General features: G+C 47.6%; 1 protein-coding gene across 1 annotated transcript in view; it reads left to right on the forward strand.

Annotated features, from left to right (window-relative positions):
• LOC124000763 (ephrin type-A receptor 5) overlaps positions 1–12,707 on the forward strand; it is a 199,875-nt gene that overhangs the window by 147,836 nt on the left and 39,332 nt on the right. The window contains exons 10-14 of the mRNA XM_046307354.1: positions 3,003–3,128; positions 3,341–3,523; positions 5,803–5,864; positions 7,491–7,700; positions 8,839–8,988. Coding sequence (XP_046163310.1) covers positions 3,003–3,128; positions 3,341–3,523; positions 5,803–5,864; positions 7,491–7,700; positions 8,839–8,988 — 731 coding nt within the window. The remainder of the gene's footprint in view (positions 1–3,002; positions 3,129–3,340; positions 3,524–5,802; positions 5,865–7,490; positions 7,701–8,838; positions 8,989–12,707) is intronic.

The following is a 12,707-nucleotide window of genomic DNA, read 5'->3' on the forward strand; positions in this document are numbered from 1 at the left end:
TAATGGAGTAGCCAGCACAGTCACCTATTCTCGACCCTATTGAGCTGTTGTGGGAGCAGCTTGACCGTATGGTAACTATGTAGGGAGCCAGCAGTCAGCTGGTATTCTGTCTATAATGGAGTAGCCAGCACAGTCACCAGATCCCAACCCTATTGAGCTGTTGTGGGAGCAGCTTGACCGTATGGTAACTATGTAGAAGCCAGCAGTCAGCTGGTATCTCTTCAGATTACCTCAAGTCAAATATCAACCCTATTGAGCTGTTGTGGGAGCAGCTTGAATGGTAACTATGTAGGAGCCAAAAGCTGGTATTCTGTCTTTGACACAGTCACCAGATCCCAACCCTATTGAGCTGTTGTGGGAGCAGCTTGAATGGTAACTATTTCAGCAGTAAGCTCATTCTGTCTATAAGTAGCCAGCACAGTCACCAGATCCCAACCCTATTGAGCTGTTTGGGAGCAGCTTGAATGGTAACTTGTAGGGAGCCAGCAGTCAGCTGGTTTTCTGTCTATAAAACAATGCACATCACCAGATCCCAAACCTTTGAGCTGTTGTGGGAAGGTACTGGTAACTATTAGGAGCCAGCAGTAAGCTGGTATTCTGTCTATAGTTATGCCAGCACAGTCACCAGATCCCTATTGAGCTGTTTTCCACATTTTGTTACTTAAGCCAACTTTGGGAGGTTCTTCAGGAACCATGGGGATGAAATCTCTTCAGATCACCTCAACAAATTATCAACTAGAATGTCAAAGGTCTGAAAGGCTCTAATTGATGCAAAATGACATTCTTTGACAAAAGTCAAGTTTGAATGACGCAATTATTATTTCAATTAAAAATCATTATTTATAACGCCTTGACTATATTTCCTATTCATTTTGCAACTAATTTTGTGTATGTTTTCATGCAAAACAATGACATTTCACGTGATCCCAAACCTTTGAAAGGTACTGTATATTGACCCCCACAAGTATCTCATTTCTCTCTCTTTATGACATCACAATATCTTTCTCTCTCTGTTATGTTCCCAGGATCCCTTACTTTTTCCACATTTTGTTACTATACAGCTTTATTCTAAAATGGATTCAATTGTTTTACCCCCCTTATCAATCTATGCACAATACCCCATAATGACATCACAATACCCCATAATGACATCACAATGCCCCATAATGACATCACAATATCCCATAATGACATCACAATACCCCATAATGACATCACAATACCCCATAATGACATCACAATACCCCATAATGACATCACAATACCCCATAATGACATCACAATACCCCATAATGACAAAGGAAAAATGGTCTGTAGAAATGTTTACAAATGTATTTTATTTGAACTTATGTACTTATATTTACATAAGTATTCAGACTCTTTACTCTTTACTTTGGCAGTGATTACAGCCTCCAGTCTTCTTGGTTATGACACTACAAGCTTGGCTCACCTGTATTTGGGGAGTTTCTCCCATTCTTCTCTGCAGATCCTCTCAAGCTCTGTCAGGTTGGATGGGAAGTTTTGCTGCACAGCTTTTCAGGTCTCTCCAGAGATGTTCGATCGAGTTTGTGTCTGAGCTCTGGCCGGGCCACTCAAGGACATTCAAAGACTTGTCCCGAAGCCACTCCTGCATTGTCTTGGCTGATTGCTTAGGCTCGTTGTCCCGTTGGATGGTGAATCTTCGTTCCGTAGGTTTTCATCAAGGATCGTTTTGTTCATTGCTCCGTTCATCTTTGCCTAAATCCTGACTAGTCTCCCAATTCCTGCAGCTGAAGTACATTCACACAGCATGATGCTGCCACCACCATGCTTCACCGTAGGAATGGTGCCATGTTTCCACCAGACGTGACAATTAACATTCAGGCCAAAGAGTTCAATCTTGGTTTCATCAGACCAGGGAATCTGGTTTCTCATGGTCTGAGAGTCTTTAGGTGCCTTTTGGTAAACTCCAAGTGGGCTGTCACGTGCCTTTTACTGCAGATTGGCTTCCGTCTGTCCACTCTACAATAAAGGCCTGATTGGTGGAGTGCTGCAGAGATGGTTGTCCTTCTGGAAGATTCTCTCATCTCCACAGAGGAACGAGCTACAGCTCTGTCAGAGTGACCATCGGGTTCTTTGTCACCTCCTACTGACCAAGGACCTTGTCCCCAGATTGCTCAGTTTGGCAGGGCGGTCAGCTTTAGGAAGAGTCTTAGTGGTTCCAAACTTTTTCCATTAATGAATGACGGAGGCCACTGTGTTCTTGGGGGATCTTCAATGCTGCAGAAATGTTTTGGTACCCTTACCCAGATCTGTACATCGACACAATCCTGTCTCGGAGCTCTATGGACAATTCCCTCGAACTCATGGCTTGTTTTTTGATCTGACATGCACAGTCAACTGTGGGACCTTAAATAGACAGGTGTGCCTTTCCAAATCATGTCCAATCTTGGGGCGTCTGGCTTTCGGGTTAAGCGGGTGTGTGTTAAGAAGCATGTTCCGGAGGATGCTCGACTCGACCTTTGCCCCCTGAGCTCGTTGGGAAGTCGCAGCAATGAGACAACATCGAAAACTAAAAAATACACAAAAAAACACGGTATTTCTGTTTTTAAACCTGTTTTCACTTTTTCATGATGTGTTATTGTGTCATGATTGACGAGGAAGAGTATTATTGAATCAATTTTAAAATAAGGCTGTAACCTAACAAAGTGTGGAAAAAGTCAAGGAGTCTGAACACTTTCTGAATGCACTGTGTATAGACCCCGACGGGTGTGTACATATATCGACCCCCACACTTATGAGTATGTCTTCTCTCTCTCTAGTTATGTACCTGGGGGTGCGTACGTATATCGACCCCCACACTTATGAGTATGTCTTCTCTCTCTCTAGTTATGTACCTGGGGGTGCGTACGTATAACGACCCCCACACTTATGAGTATGTCTTCTCTCTCTCTAGTTATGTACCTGGGGGTGCGTACGTATAACGACCCCCACACTTATGAGTATGTCTTCTCTCTCTCTAGTTATGTACCCGGGGGTGCGTACGTATGTAGATCCCCACACCTACGAGGACCCCAACCAGGCCGTCCATGAGTTCGCCAAGGAGATCGATGTTTCCTGCATCACCATTGAGAGAGTCATTGGAGCTGGTGAGTGGAGTGTGTGTGTGTGCGTGTGTGTGTGTGTGTGTGTGTGTGTGTGTGTGTGTGTGTGTGTGTGTGTGTGTGTGTGTGTGTGTGTGTGTGTGTGTGTGTGTGTGTGTGTGTGTGTGTGTGCGTGCGTACACACTGTGGTTAAATGTTTATGTGCTTTCATGTGTGTCTTCCAGGATGTGTTCTGGTTAACTGTGTTTCTTTTCCAGGTGAGTTCGGGGAGGTGTGCAGCGGACCCCTTCGTCTGCCTGGTAAGGAGTTCCCAGTAGCCATTAAGACCCTGAAGGCAGGTTACACAGAACGACAACGGCGGGACTTCCTAGGGGAGGCGTCCATCATGGGACAGTTTGATCATCCAAACATCATCCATCTGGAAGGCGTGGTCACCAAGAGTACGTGTTATTTCATGTCATTCTGTCTGTAAAAATACAGTTGAAGTCGGAAGTTTACATACACCTTAGCCAAATACATTTAAACTCAGTTTTTCACAATTCCTGACATTTAATCCGATTAAAAGTTTGCTGTCTTAGGTCAGTTAGGATCACCACTTTATTTTAAGATTGAAAATGTCGGAATAATAGTAAAGAGATTTATTTCAGCTTTTATTTCTTTCATCTCATTTCCAGTGGGTCAGAAGTTTACATACACTCAATTAGTATTTGGTAGCATTGCCTTTAAATTGTTTAACTTTGGTCAAAACATTTGGGTAGCCTTCCACAAGATTCCCATAAATTGGGTGAATTTTGGCCCATTCCTTCTGACAGAGCTGGTGTAACTGAGTCAGCTTTGTAGGCCTCCTTTCTCGCACACGCTTTTTCAGTTCTGCCCACAAAGGATTGAGGTCAGGGCTTTAGTGATGGCCACTCCAATACCTTGACTTTGTTGTCCTTAAGACATTTTGCCACAACTTTGGAATTATGCTTGGGGTCATTGTCCATTTGCAAGACACATTTGCGACCAAGCTTTAACTTCCTGACTGTCTTGAGATGTTGCTTCAATATATCCACATCACTTTCCTTTCTCATGATGCCACCTATTTTGTAAAGTGCACCAGTCCCCGCTGCAGCAAAGCACCCCCACAACATGATGCTTCCACCCCCGTGCTTCACGGTTGGGATGGTGTTCTTCGGCTTGCAAGCCTCCCCCTTTTTACTCCAAACATAAAGATGGTCATTATGGCCAAAAATGTATATTTTTGTTTCACCAGACCAGAGGACATTTCTCCAAAAACTATGATCTTTGTCCCCATGTGCAGTTGCAAACAGTAGTCTGGCTTTTTTATGGCGGTTTTGGAGCAGTGGCTTCTTCCTTGCTGAGTGGCCTTTCAGGTTATGTCGATATAGAACTTGTTTTACTGTGGATATAGATACTTGTGTACCTGTTTCCTCCAGCATCTTCACAAGGTCCTTGCTGTTGTTCTGGGATTGAATTGCACTTTTCGCACCAAAGTACGTTCATCTCTAGGAGACACAATACGTCTCCTTCCTGAGCAGTATGATGGCTGCGTGGTCCCATGGTGTTTATACTTGCGTACTATTGTGTGTACAGATTCACGTGGCACCTTCAGGCTTTTGGAAATTGCTCCCAAGGATGAACCAGACTTGTGGAGGTCTACAGTTTGTTATCTGAGGTCTTGGCTGATTTCTTTTGATTTTCCCATGATGTCAAGCAAAGAGGCACGGAGTTTGAAGGTAGACCTTGAAATACATCCACAGGTACACCTCCAATTGACTCAAAGTATGTCAATTAGCCTACCAGAAGCTTCTAAAGCCATCACATAATTTTCTGGAATTTTCCAAGCTGTTTAAAGGCACAGTCAACTTAGTGTATGTAAACTTCTGACCCACTGGAATTGTGATAAAGTGAATTATAAGTGAAATAATCTGTCTGTAAACAATTGTTGGAAAAATGACTTGTGTCCTGCAGAAAGTAGATGTTCTAACCGACTTGCCAAAACTATAGTTTGCTATCAAGAAATTTGTGGAGTGGTTGAAAAACAAGTTTAATGACAATAACCTAAGTGTAGGTAAACTTCCGACTTCAACTGTCCATGTTGTGTATATTGTATGTATTAATACATGATGTGTATATTGTCTGTATTAATACATGCTGTGTATATTGTCTGTATTAATACATGTTGTGTATATTGTCTGTATTAATACATGCTGTGTATATTGTCTGTATTAATACATGATGTGTATGTTGTCTGTATTAATACATTCTGTGTGTGTTGTCTGTATTAATACATGCTGTGTATGTTGTCTGTATTAATACATGCTGTGTATGTTGTCTGTATTAATACATTCTGTGTATGTTGTCTGTATTAATACATTCTGTGTATGTTGTCTGTATTAATACATGCTGTGTATGTTGTCTGTATTAATAATAATAATAATAATATATGCCATTTAGCAGACGCTTTTATCCAAAGCGACTTACAGTCATGTGTGCATACATTCTACGTATGGGTGGTCCCGATGGATCGAACCCACTACCCTGGCGTTACAAGCGCCATGCTCTACCAACTGTGCTACAGAAGGACCATGCTGTGTATATTGTCTGTATATTGTCTGTATTAATACATGCTGTGTTTATTGTCTGAGGTTCCATTGCGCGGTGATGTATCGCTCATCTGTTTGATATGATATTATTCTCTTTATTCTTTTGTCAGCAAAACCTGTGATGATCATCACTGAGTACATGGAGAATGGATCACTAGACACCTTCCTCAAGGTAAACCATGTGGATCACTAGACACCTTCCTCAATGTAAACCATGTGGATCACTAGACACCTTCCTCAAGGTAAACCATGTGGATCACTAGACACCTTCCTCAAGGTAAACCATGTGGATCACTAGACACCTTCCTCAAGGTAAACCATGTGGATCACTAGACATCTTCCCCAAGGTAAACCATGTGGATCACTAGACACCCATGTGGATCACTAGACACCTTCCTCAAGGTAAACCATGTGGATCACTAGACACCTTCCTCAAGGTAAACCATGTGGATCACTAGACACCTTCCTCAAGGTTAAACCATGTGGATCACTAGACACCTTCCTCAAGGTAAACCATGTGGATCACTAGACACCTTCCTCCAGGTAAACCATGTGGATCACTAGACACCTTCCACAAGGTAAACCATGTGGATCACTAGACACCTTCCTCAAAGTAAACCATGTGGATCACTAGACACCTTCCTCAAGGTAAACCATGTGGATCACTAGACACCTTCCTCAAGGTAAACCATGTGGATCACTAGACACCTTCCTCAAGGTCCCAAAAGACACCCCATTCCCATTATAATGCACTACCTTTGACCAGGGACACCCCAATCCCTTTACATTGCACTACTTTAGACCAGGGACACCCCAATCCCTTTACCTTGCACTACTTTAGACCAGGGACACCCCAATCCCTTTACCTTGCACTACTTTAGACCAGGGACACCCCAATCCCTTTACCTTGCACTACTTTCGATCAAGAATAGTACATTATTAAGGGATGGGGTGCCCTCTGGTCAAAGGTAGTGCATTATAAAGGGAATGGGGTGTCCTCTGGTCAAAGGTAGTGCATTATAAAGGGAATGGGGTGTCCTCTGGTCAAAGGTAGTGCATTATAAAGGGAATGGGGTGTCCCTGGTCAAAGGTAGTGCATTATAAAGGGAATGGGGTGTCCTCTGGTCAAAGGTAATGCATTATAATGGGAATGGGGTGTCCCTGGTGTGTTATAATGGGAATGGGGTGTCCTCTGGTCAAAGGTAGTGCATTATAAAGGGAATGGGGTGTCCTCTGGTCAAAGGTAGTGCATTATAAAGGGAATGGGGTGTCCTCTGGTCAAAGGTAGTGCATTATAAAGGGAATGGGGTGTCCCTGGTCAAAGGTAGTCCATTATAATGGGAATGGGGTGTCCCTGGTCAAAGGTAGTGCATTATAAAGGGAATGGGGTATCCTCTGGTCAAAGGTAGTGCATTATAATGGGAATGGGGTGTCCCTGGTCAAAGGTAGTGCATTATAAAGGGAATGGGGGGTCCCTGGTCAAAGGTAGTGCATTATAAAGGGAATGGGGTGTCCCTGGTCAAAGGTAGTGCATTATAAAGGGAATGGGGTGTCCCTGGTCAAAGGTAGTGCATTATAATGGGAATGGGGTGTCCCTGGTCAAAGGTAGTGCATTATAAAGGGAATGGGGTGTCCCTGGTCAAAGGTAGTGCATTATAAAGGGAATGGGGTGTCCCTGGTCAAAGGTAGTGCATTATAATGGGAATGGGGTGTCCCTGGTCAAAGGTAGTGCATTATAAAGGGAATGGTGTGTCATTAGGGATGTACTCTGAGCTTTTCCTCCCTCTTCTTCCTGTAGAAGAACGATGGCCAGTTCACAGTGATCCAGCTGGTTGGTATGCTGCGTGGTATGGCGTCAGGCATGCGCTACCTGTGTGACATTGGATACGTGCACCGGGACCTGGCTGCGCGTAACATCCTGGTCAACAGCAACCTGGTGTGTAAGGTGTCTGACTTTGGCCTGTCCAGAGTCCTGGAGGATGATGCCGAGGCTGCATATACGACCAGGGTAAGTGTCTGTCTGTCTGTCTGTCTGTCTGTCTGTCTGTCTGTCTGTCTGTCTGTCTGTCTGTCTGTCTGTCTGTCTGTCTGTCTGTCTGTCTGTCTGTCTGTCTGTCTGTCTGTCTGTGTCTGCCTGTCTGTCTTCCTCTCACACAATGACTCACACACTCATCCCCAACATGACTTGTTATTAGTTAGCCCTCTGCAGCAGCACAGCCATGATTCTCCTGTCTCTGCCTGTCTGTCTCTGTGTCTTCCTGTCTGTCTCTGTGTCTGTCTCTGTGTCTTCCTGTCTGTCTCTGTGTCTGTCTCTGTGTCTTCCTGTCTGTCTCTGTGTCTGTCTCTGTGTCTTCCTGTCTGTCTCTGTGTCTTCCTGTCTGTCTCTGTGTCTGTCTCTGTGTCTGCCTGCCTGTTTGTGTGTCTCTTTGTTTCTGTGTCCATCGTCTCTTCTAGATCTACTGATTCCAATTGACCACTACATAGAGGGACACCCGGTAGGGGGCGGGGGGGGGCTTGACAGGGAGAGAGTGCAAGTGAAGGATAGTGACAGGGTTGGAGGAGGGAGTGTGCACGTGAAGCATGGCATGCTCACAGTTCTCTGTGAGGTCTGAGGCTCATATGTGCGAGCTCTGAGTGTGCGTGTGTGTAGCAGTGTTAGCTAGCTGTCTCTACTTGGCTGTCTGAGGCAGTGTGTGTGTGTAGCAGTGTTAGTTAGTTGTCTGAGGCAGTGTGTGTGTGTAGCAGTGTTAGTTAGTTGTCTGAGGCAGTGTATATGTAGCAGTGTTAACTAGCTGTTTCTACTTGGCTGTCTGAGTCGGTGTGTATGTAGCAGTGTTAGCTAGCTGTCTCTACTTGGCTGTCTGAGGCAGTGTGTGTGTAGCAGTGTTAGCTAGCTTTCTCCATTTTGCTTTCTATACCTGATAATTGCGCTGTGCTGCCCAGATTGTGCAGGTTCTGTCACTGACACTGCATCCAGGACAGCCAATTAGCATGCGGCACAATCTCCAGGACGGTCAATTAACACGTAGCACAGTCTCCAGGACATATCTACATTCGTGCTCTCTCTGAGAACCACACATAGCCTGTACACATCATTCTCCATCCTAAAATAACCATCTGAATGTTGTTGTTTATGTTTCTCTCAGGGCGGTAAAATCCCTATCCGCTGGACAGCTCCAGAAGCGATAGCGTTCAGGAAGTTCACCTCCGCCTCTGACGTGTGGAGCTACGGCATCGCCATGTGGGAAGTGATGTCATACGGAGAGAGACCCTACTGGGAGATGAGTAACCAGGATGTAAGTCTTCATCTCAATTGCCACCAATGGTAGGATTTATTGAGCTAGTGGATGGTATGATGTATTAAGCTAGTGGATGGTTGTATTTATTGAGCGAGTGCTGGGGATGGAGAGAGAGAGAGACAGAGTGATGGGGAGAGAGAGAGAGAGACAGAGTGCTGGAGATGGAGAGAGAGAGAGACAGAGTGCTGGGGATGGAGAGAGAGAGAGACAGAGTGATGGGGATGGAGAGAGAGAGACAGAGTGCTGGGGATGGAGAGAGAGAGACAGAGTGATGGGGATGGAGAGAGAGAGAGACAGAGTGATGGGGATGGAGAGAGAGAGAGACAGAGTGATGGGGATGGAGAGAGAGAGAGACAGAGTGCTGGGGATGGAGAGAGAGAGAGACAGAGTGATGGGGATGGAGAGAGAGAGAGACAGAGTGCTGGGGATGGAGAGAGAGAGAGACAGAGTGGGGATGGGGATGGGGATGGAGAGAGAGAGACAGAGTGCTGGGGATGGAGAGAGAGAGAGACAGAGTGATGGGGATGGAGAGAGAGAGAGACAGAGTGCTGGGGATGGAGAGAGAGAGAGACAGAGTGATGGGGATGGAGAGAGAGAGAGAGACAGAGTGATGGGGATGGAGAGAGAGAGAGACAGAGTGATGGGGATGGAGAGAGAGAGACAGAGTGATGGGGATGGAGAGAGAGAGAGACAGAGTGATGGGGATGGAGAGAGAGAGAGACAGAGTGATGGGGATGGGGGAGAGAGAGAGACAGAGTGATGGGGATGGAGAGAGAGAGACAGAGTGATGGGGATGGAGAGAGAGAGAGAGACAGAGTGCTGGGGATGGAGAGAGAGAGACAGAGTGATGGGGATGGAGAGAGAGAGACAGAGTGATGGGGATGGAGAGAGAGAGAGACAGAGTGATGGGGATGGAGAGAGAGAGAGACAGAGTGCTGGGGATGGAGAGAGAGAGAGACAGAGTGATGGGGATGGAGAGAGAGAGAGACAGAGTGATGGGGATGGAGAGAGAGAGACAGAGTGATGGGGATGAGAGAGAGAGAGAGACAGAGTGCTGGGGATGGAGAGAGAGAGACAGAGTGATGGGGATGGAGAGAGAGAGAGACAGAGTGATGGGGATGGAGAGAGAGAGACAGAGTGATGGGGATGGAGAGAGAGAGACAGAGTGATGGGGATGGAGAGAGAGAGAGACAGAGTGATGGGGATGGAGAGAGAGAGAGACAGAGTGATGGGGATGGGAGAGAGAGAGACAGAGTGATGGGGATGGAGAGAGAGAGAGACAGAGTGCTGGGGATGGAGAGAGAGACAGAGTGCTGGGGATGGGGAGAGAGAGAGAGACAGAGTGCTGGGGATGGAGAGAGAGAGACAGAGTGCTGGGGATGGAGAGAGAGAGACAGAGTGATGGGGAGAGAGAGAGAGAGACAGAGTGCTGGGGATGGAGAGAGAGAGACAGAGTGCTGGGGTGCTGAGAGACAGAGATGGAGAGAGAGAGACAGAGTGCTGGAGAGAGAGAGAGAGACAGAGTGATGGGGATGGAGAGAGAGAGAGACAGAGTGCTAGGGATGGAGAGAGAGAGAGACAGAGTGCTGGGGATGGAGAGAGAGAGAGACAGAGTGCTGGGGATGGAGAGAGAGAGACAGAGTGATGGGGATGGGGATGGAGAGAGAGAGACAGAGTGATGGGGATGAGAGAGAGAGAGAGAGAGACAGAGTGCTGGGGATGGAGAGAGAGAGACAGAGTGATGGGGATGAGAGAGAGAGACAGAGTGATGGGGATGGAGAGAGAGAGACAGAGTGATGGGGATGGAGAGAGAGAGAGACAGAGTGATGGGGATGGAGAGAGAGACAGAGTGATGGGGATGGGAGAGAGAGAGACAGAGTGCTGGGGATGGAGAGAGAGAGACAGAGTGCTGGGGATGGAGAGAGAGAGAGACAGAGTGCTGGGGATGGAGAGAGAGAGACAGAGTGCTGGGGATGGAGAGAGAGAGACAGAGTGATGGGGATGGAGAGAGAGAGAGACAGAGTGCTGGGGATGGAGAGAGAGAGACAGAGTGCTGGGGATGAGAGAGAGAGAGACAGAGTGATGGGGATGGATGGAGAGAGAGAGACAGAGTGCTGGGGATGGGAGAGAGAGAGACAGAGTGCTGGGGATGAGAGAGAGAGAGACAGAGTGCTGGGGATGGGGGAGAGAGAGAGACAGAGTGCTGGGGATGGAGAGAGAGAGACAGAGTGATGGGGATGGAGAGAGAGAGAGACAGAGTGCTGGGGATGGAGAGAGAGAGAGACAGAGTGCTGGGGATGGAGAGAGAGAGACAGAGTGCTGGGGATGGAGAGAGAGAGACAGAGTGCTGGGGAGGAGAGAGAGAGAGACAGAGTGCTGGGGATGGAGAGAGAGAGACAGGGTGATGGGGATGGAGAGAGAGAGAGACAGAGTGCTGGAGAGAGAGAGAGAGAGAGAGAGACACAGAGTGCTGGGGATGGAGAGAGAGAGACAGAGTGCTGGGGATGGAGAGAGAGACAGAGTGATGGGGATGGAGAGAGAGAGAGAGAGTGCTGATGGGGATGGAGAGAGAGAGAGAGAGACAGAGTGATGGGGATGGAGAGAGAGAGAGACAGAGTGATGGGGATGGGAGAGAGAGAGACAGAGTGATGGGGATGGAGAGAGAGAGACAGAGTGCTGGGGATGAGAGAGAGAGAGACAGAGTGATGGGGATGGGAGAGAGAGAGACAGAGTGCTGGGGATGGAGAGAGAGAGAGACAGAGTGCTGGGGATGGAGAGAGAGAGACAGAGTGCTGGGGATGGAGAGAGAGAGAGACAGAGAGAGGGGCTGGGGAGAGAGAGAGACAGAGTGCTGGGGATGGAGAGAGAGAGACAGAGTGCTGGGGATGGAGAGAGAGAGAGACAGAGTGCTGGAGAGAGAGACAGAGTGCTGGGGATGAGAGAGAGAGAGACAGAGTGCTGGGGATGGAGAGAGAGAGAGACAGAGTGCTGAGAGAGTGAGAGAGAGAGAGAGAGAGAGAGAGAGAGAGAGAGAGACAGAGTGCTGGGGATGGAGAGAGAGAGAGAGACAGGGTGCTGAGAGAGAGAGTGCTGGGGAGAGAGAGAGACAGAGTGCTGGGGATGGAGAGAGAGAGAGACAGAGTGCTGGGGATGGAGAGAGAGAGACAGAGTGCTGGGGATGGAGAGAGAGAGACAGAGTGCTGGGGATGGAGAGAGAGAGAGACAGAGTGCTGGGGATGGAGAGAGAGAGAGACAGAGTGCTGGGGAGAGAGGAGAGAGAGAGAGAGAGAGAGAGACAGAGTGCTGGGGATGGAGAGAGAGAGAGACAGAGTGCTGGAGAGAGAGAGAGAGAGAGAGAGAGAGTGATGGGGAGAGAGAGAGAGAGAGAGACAGAGTGCTGGGGATGGAGAGAGAGAGACAGGGTGCTGGGAGAGAGAGAGAGAGAGACAGAGTGCTGGGGATGGAGAGAGAGAGAGACAGAGTGCTGGGGATGGAGAGAGAGAGACAGAGTGCTGGGGATGGAGAGAGAGAGACAGAGTGCTGGGGATGGAGAGAGAGAGACAGAGTGAGAGAGAGAGACAGAGTGCTGGGGATGGAGAGAGAGAGAGACAGAGTGCTGGGGATGGAGAGAGAGAGAGACAGAGTGCTGGGGATGGAGAGAGAGAGACAGAGTGCTGGGGATGGGAGAGAGAGAGACAGAGTGATGGGGATGGAGA

This window comes from Oncorhynchus gorbuscha, linkage group LG16 (assembly GCF_021184085.1).
Source record: "Oncorhynchus gorbuscha isolate QuinsamMale2020 ecotype Even-year linkage group LG16, OgorEven_v1.0, whole genome shotgun sequence".
Taxonomy (NCBI): Eukaryota; Metazoa; Chordata; class Actinopteri; order Salmoniformes; family Salmonidae; genus Oncorhynchus; species Oncorhynchus gorbuscha.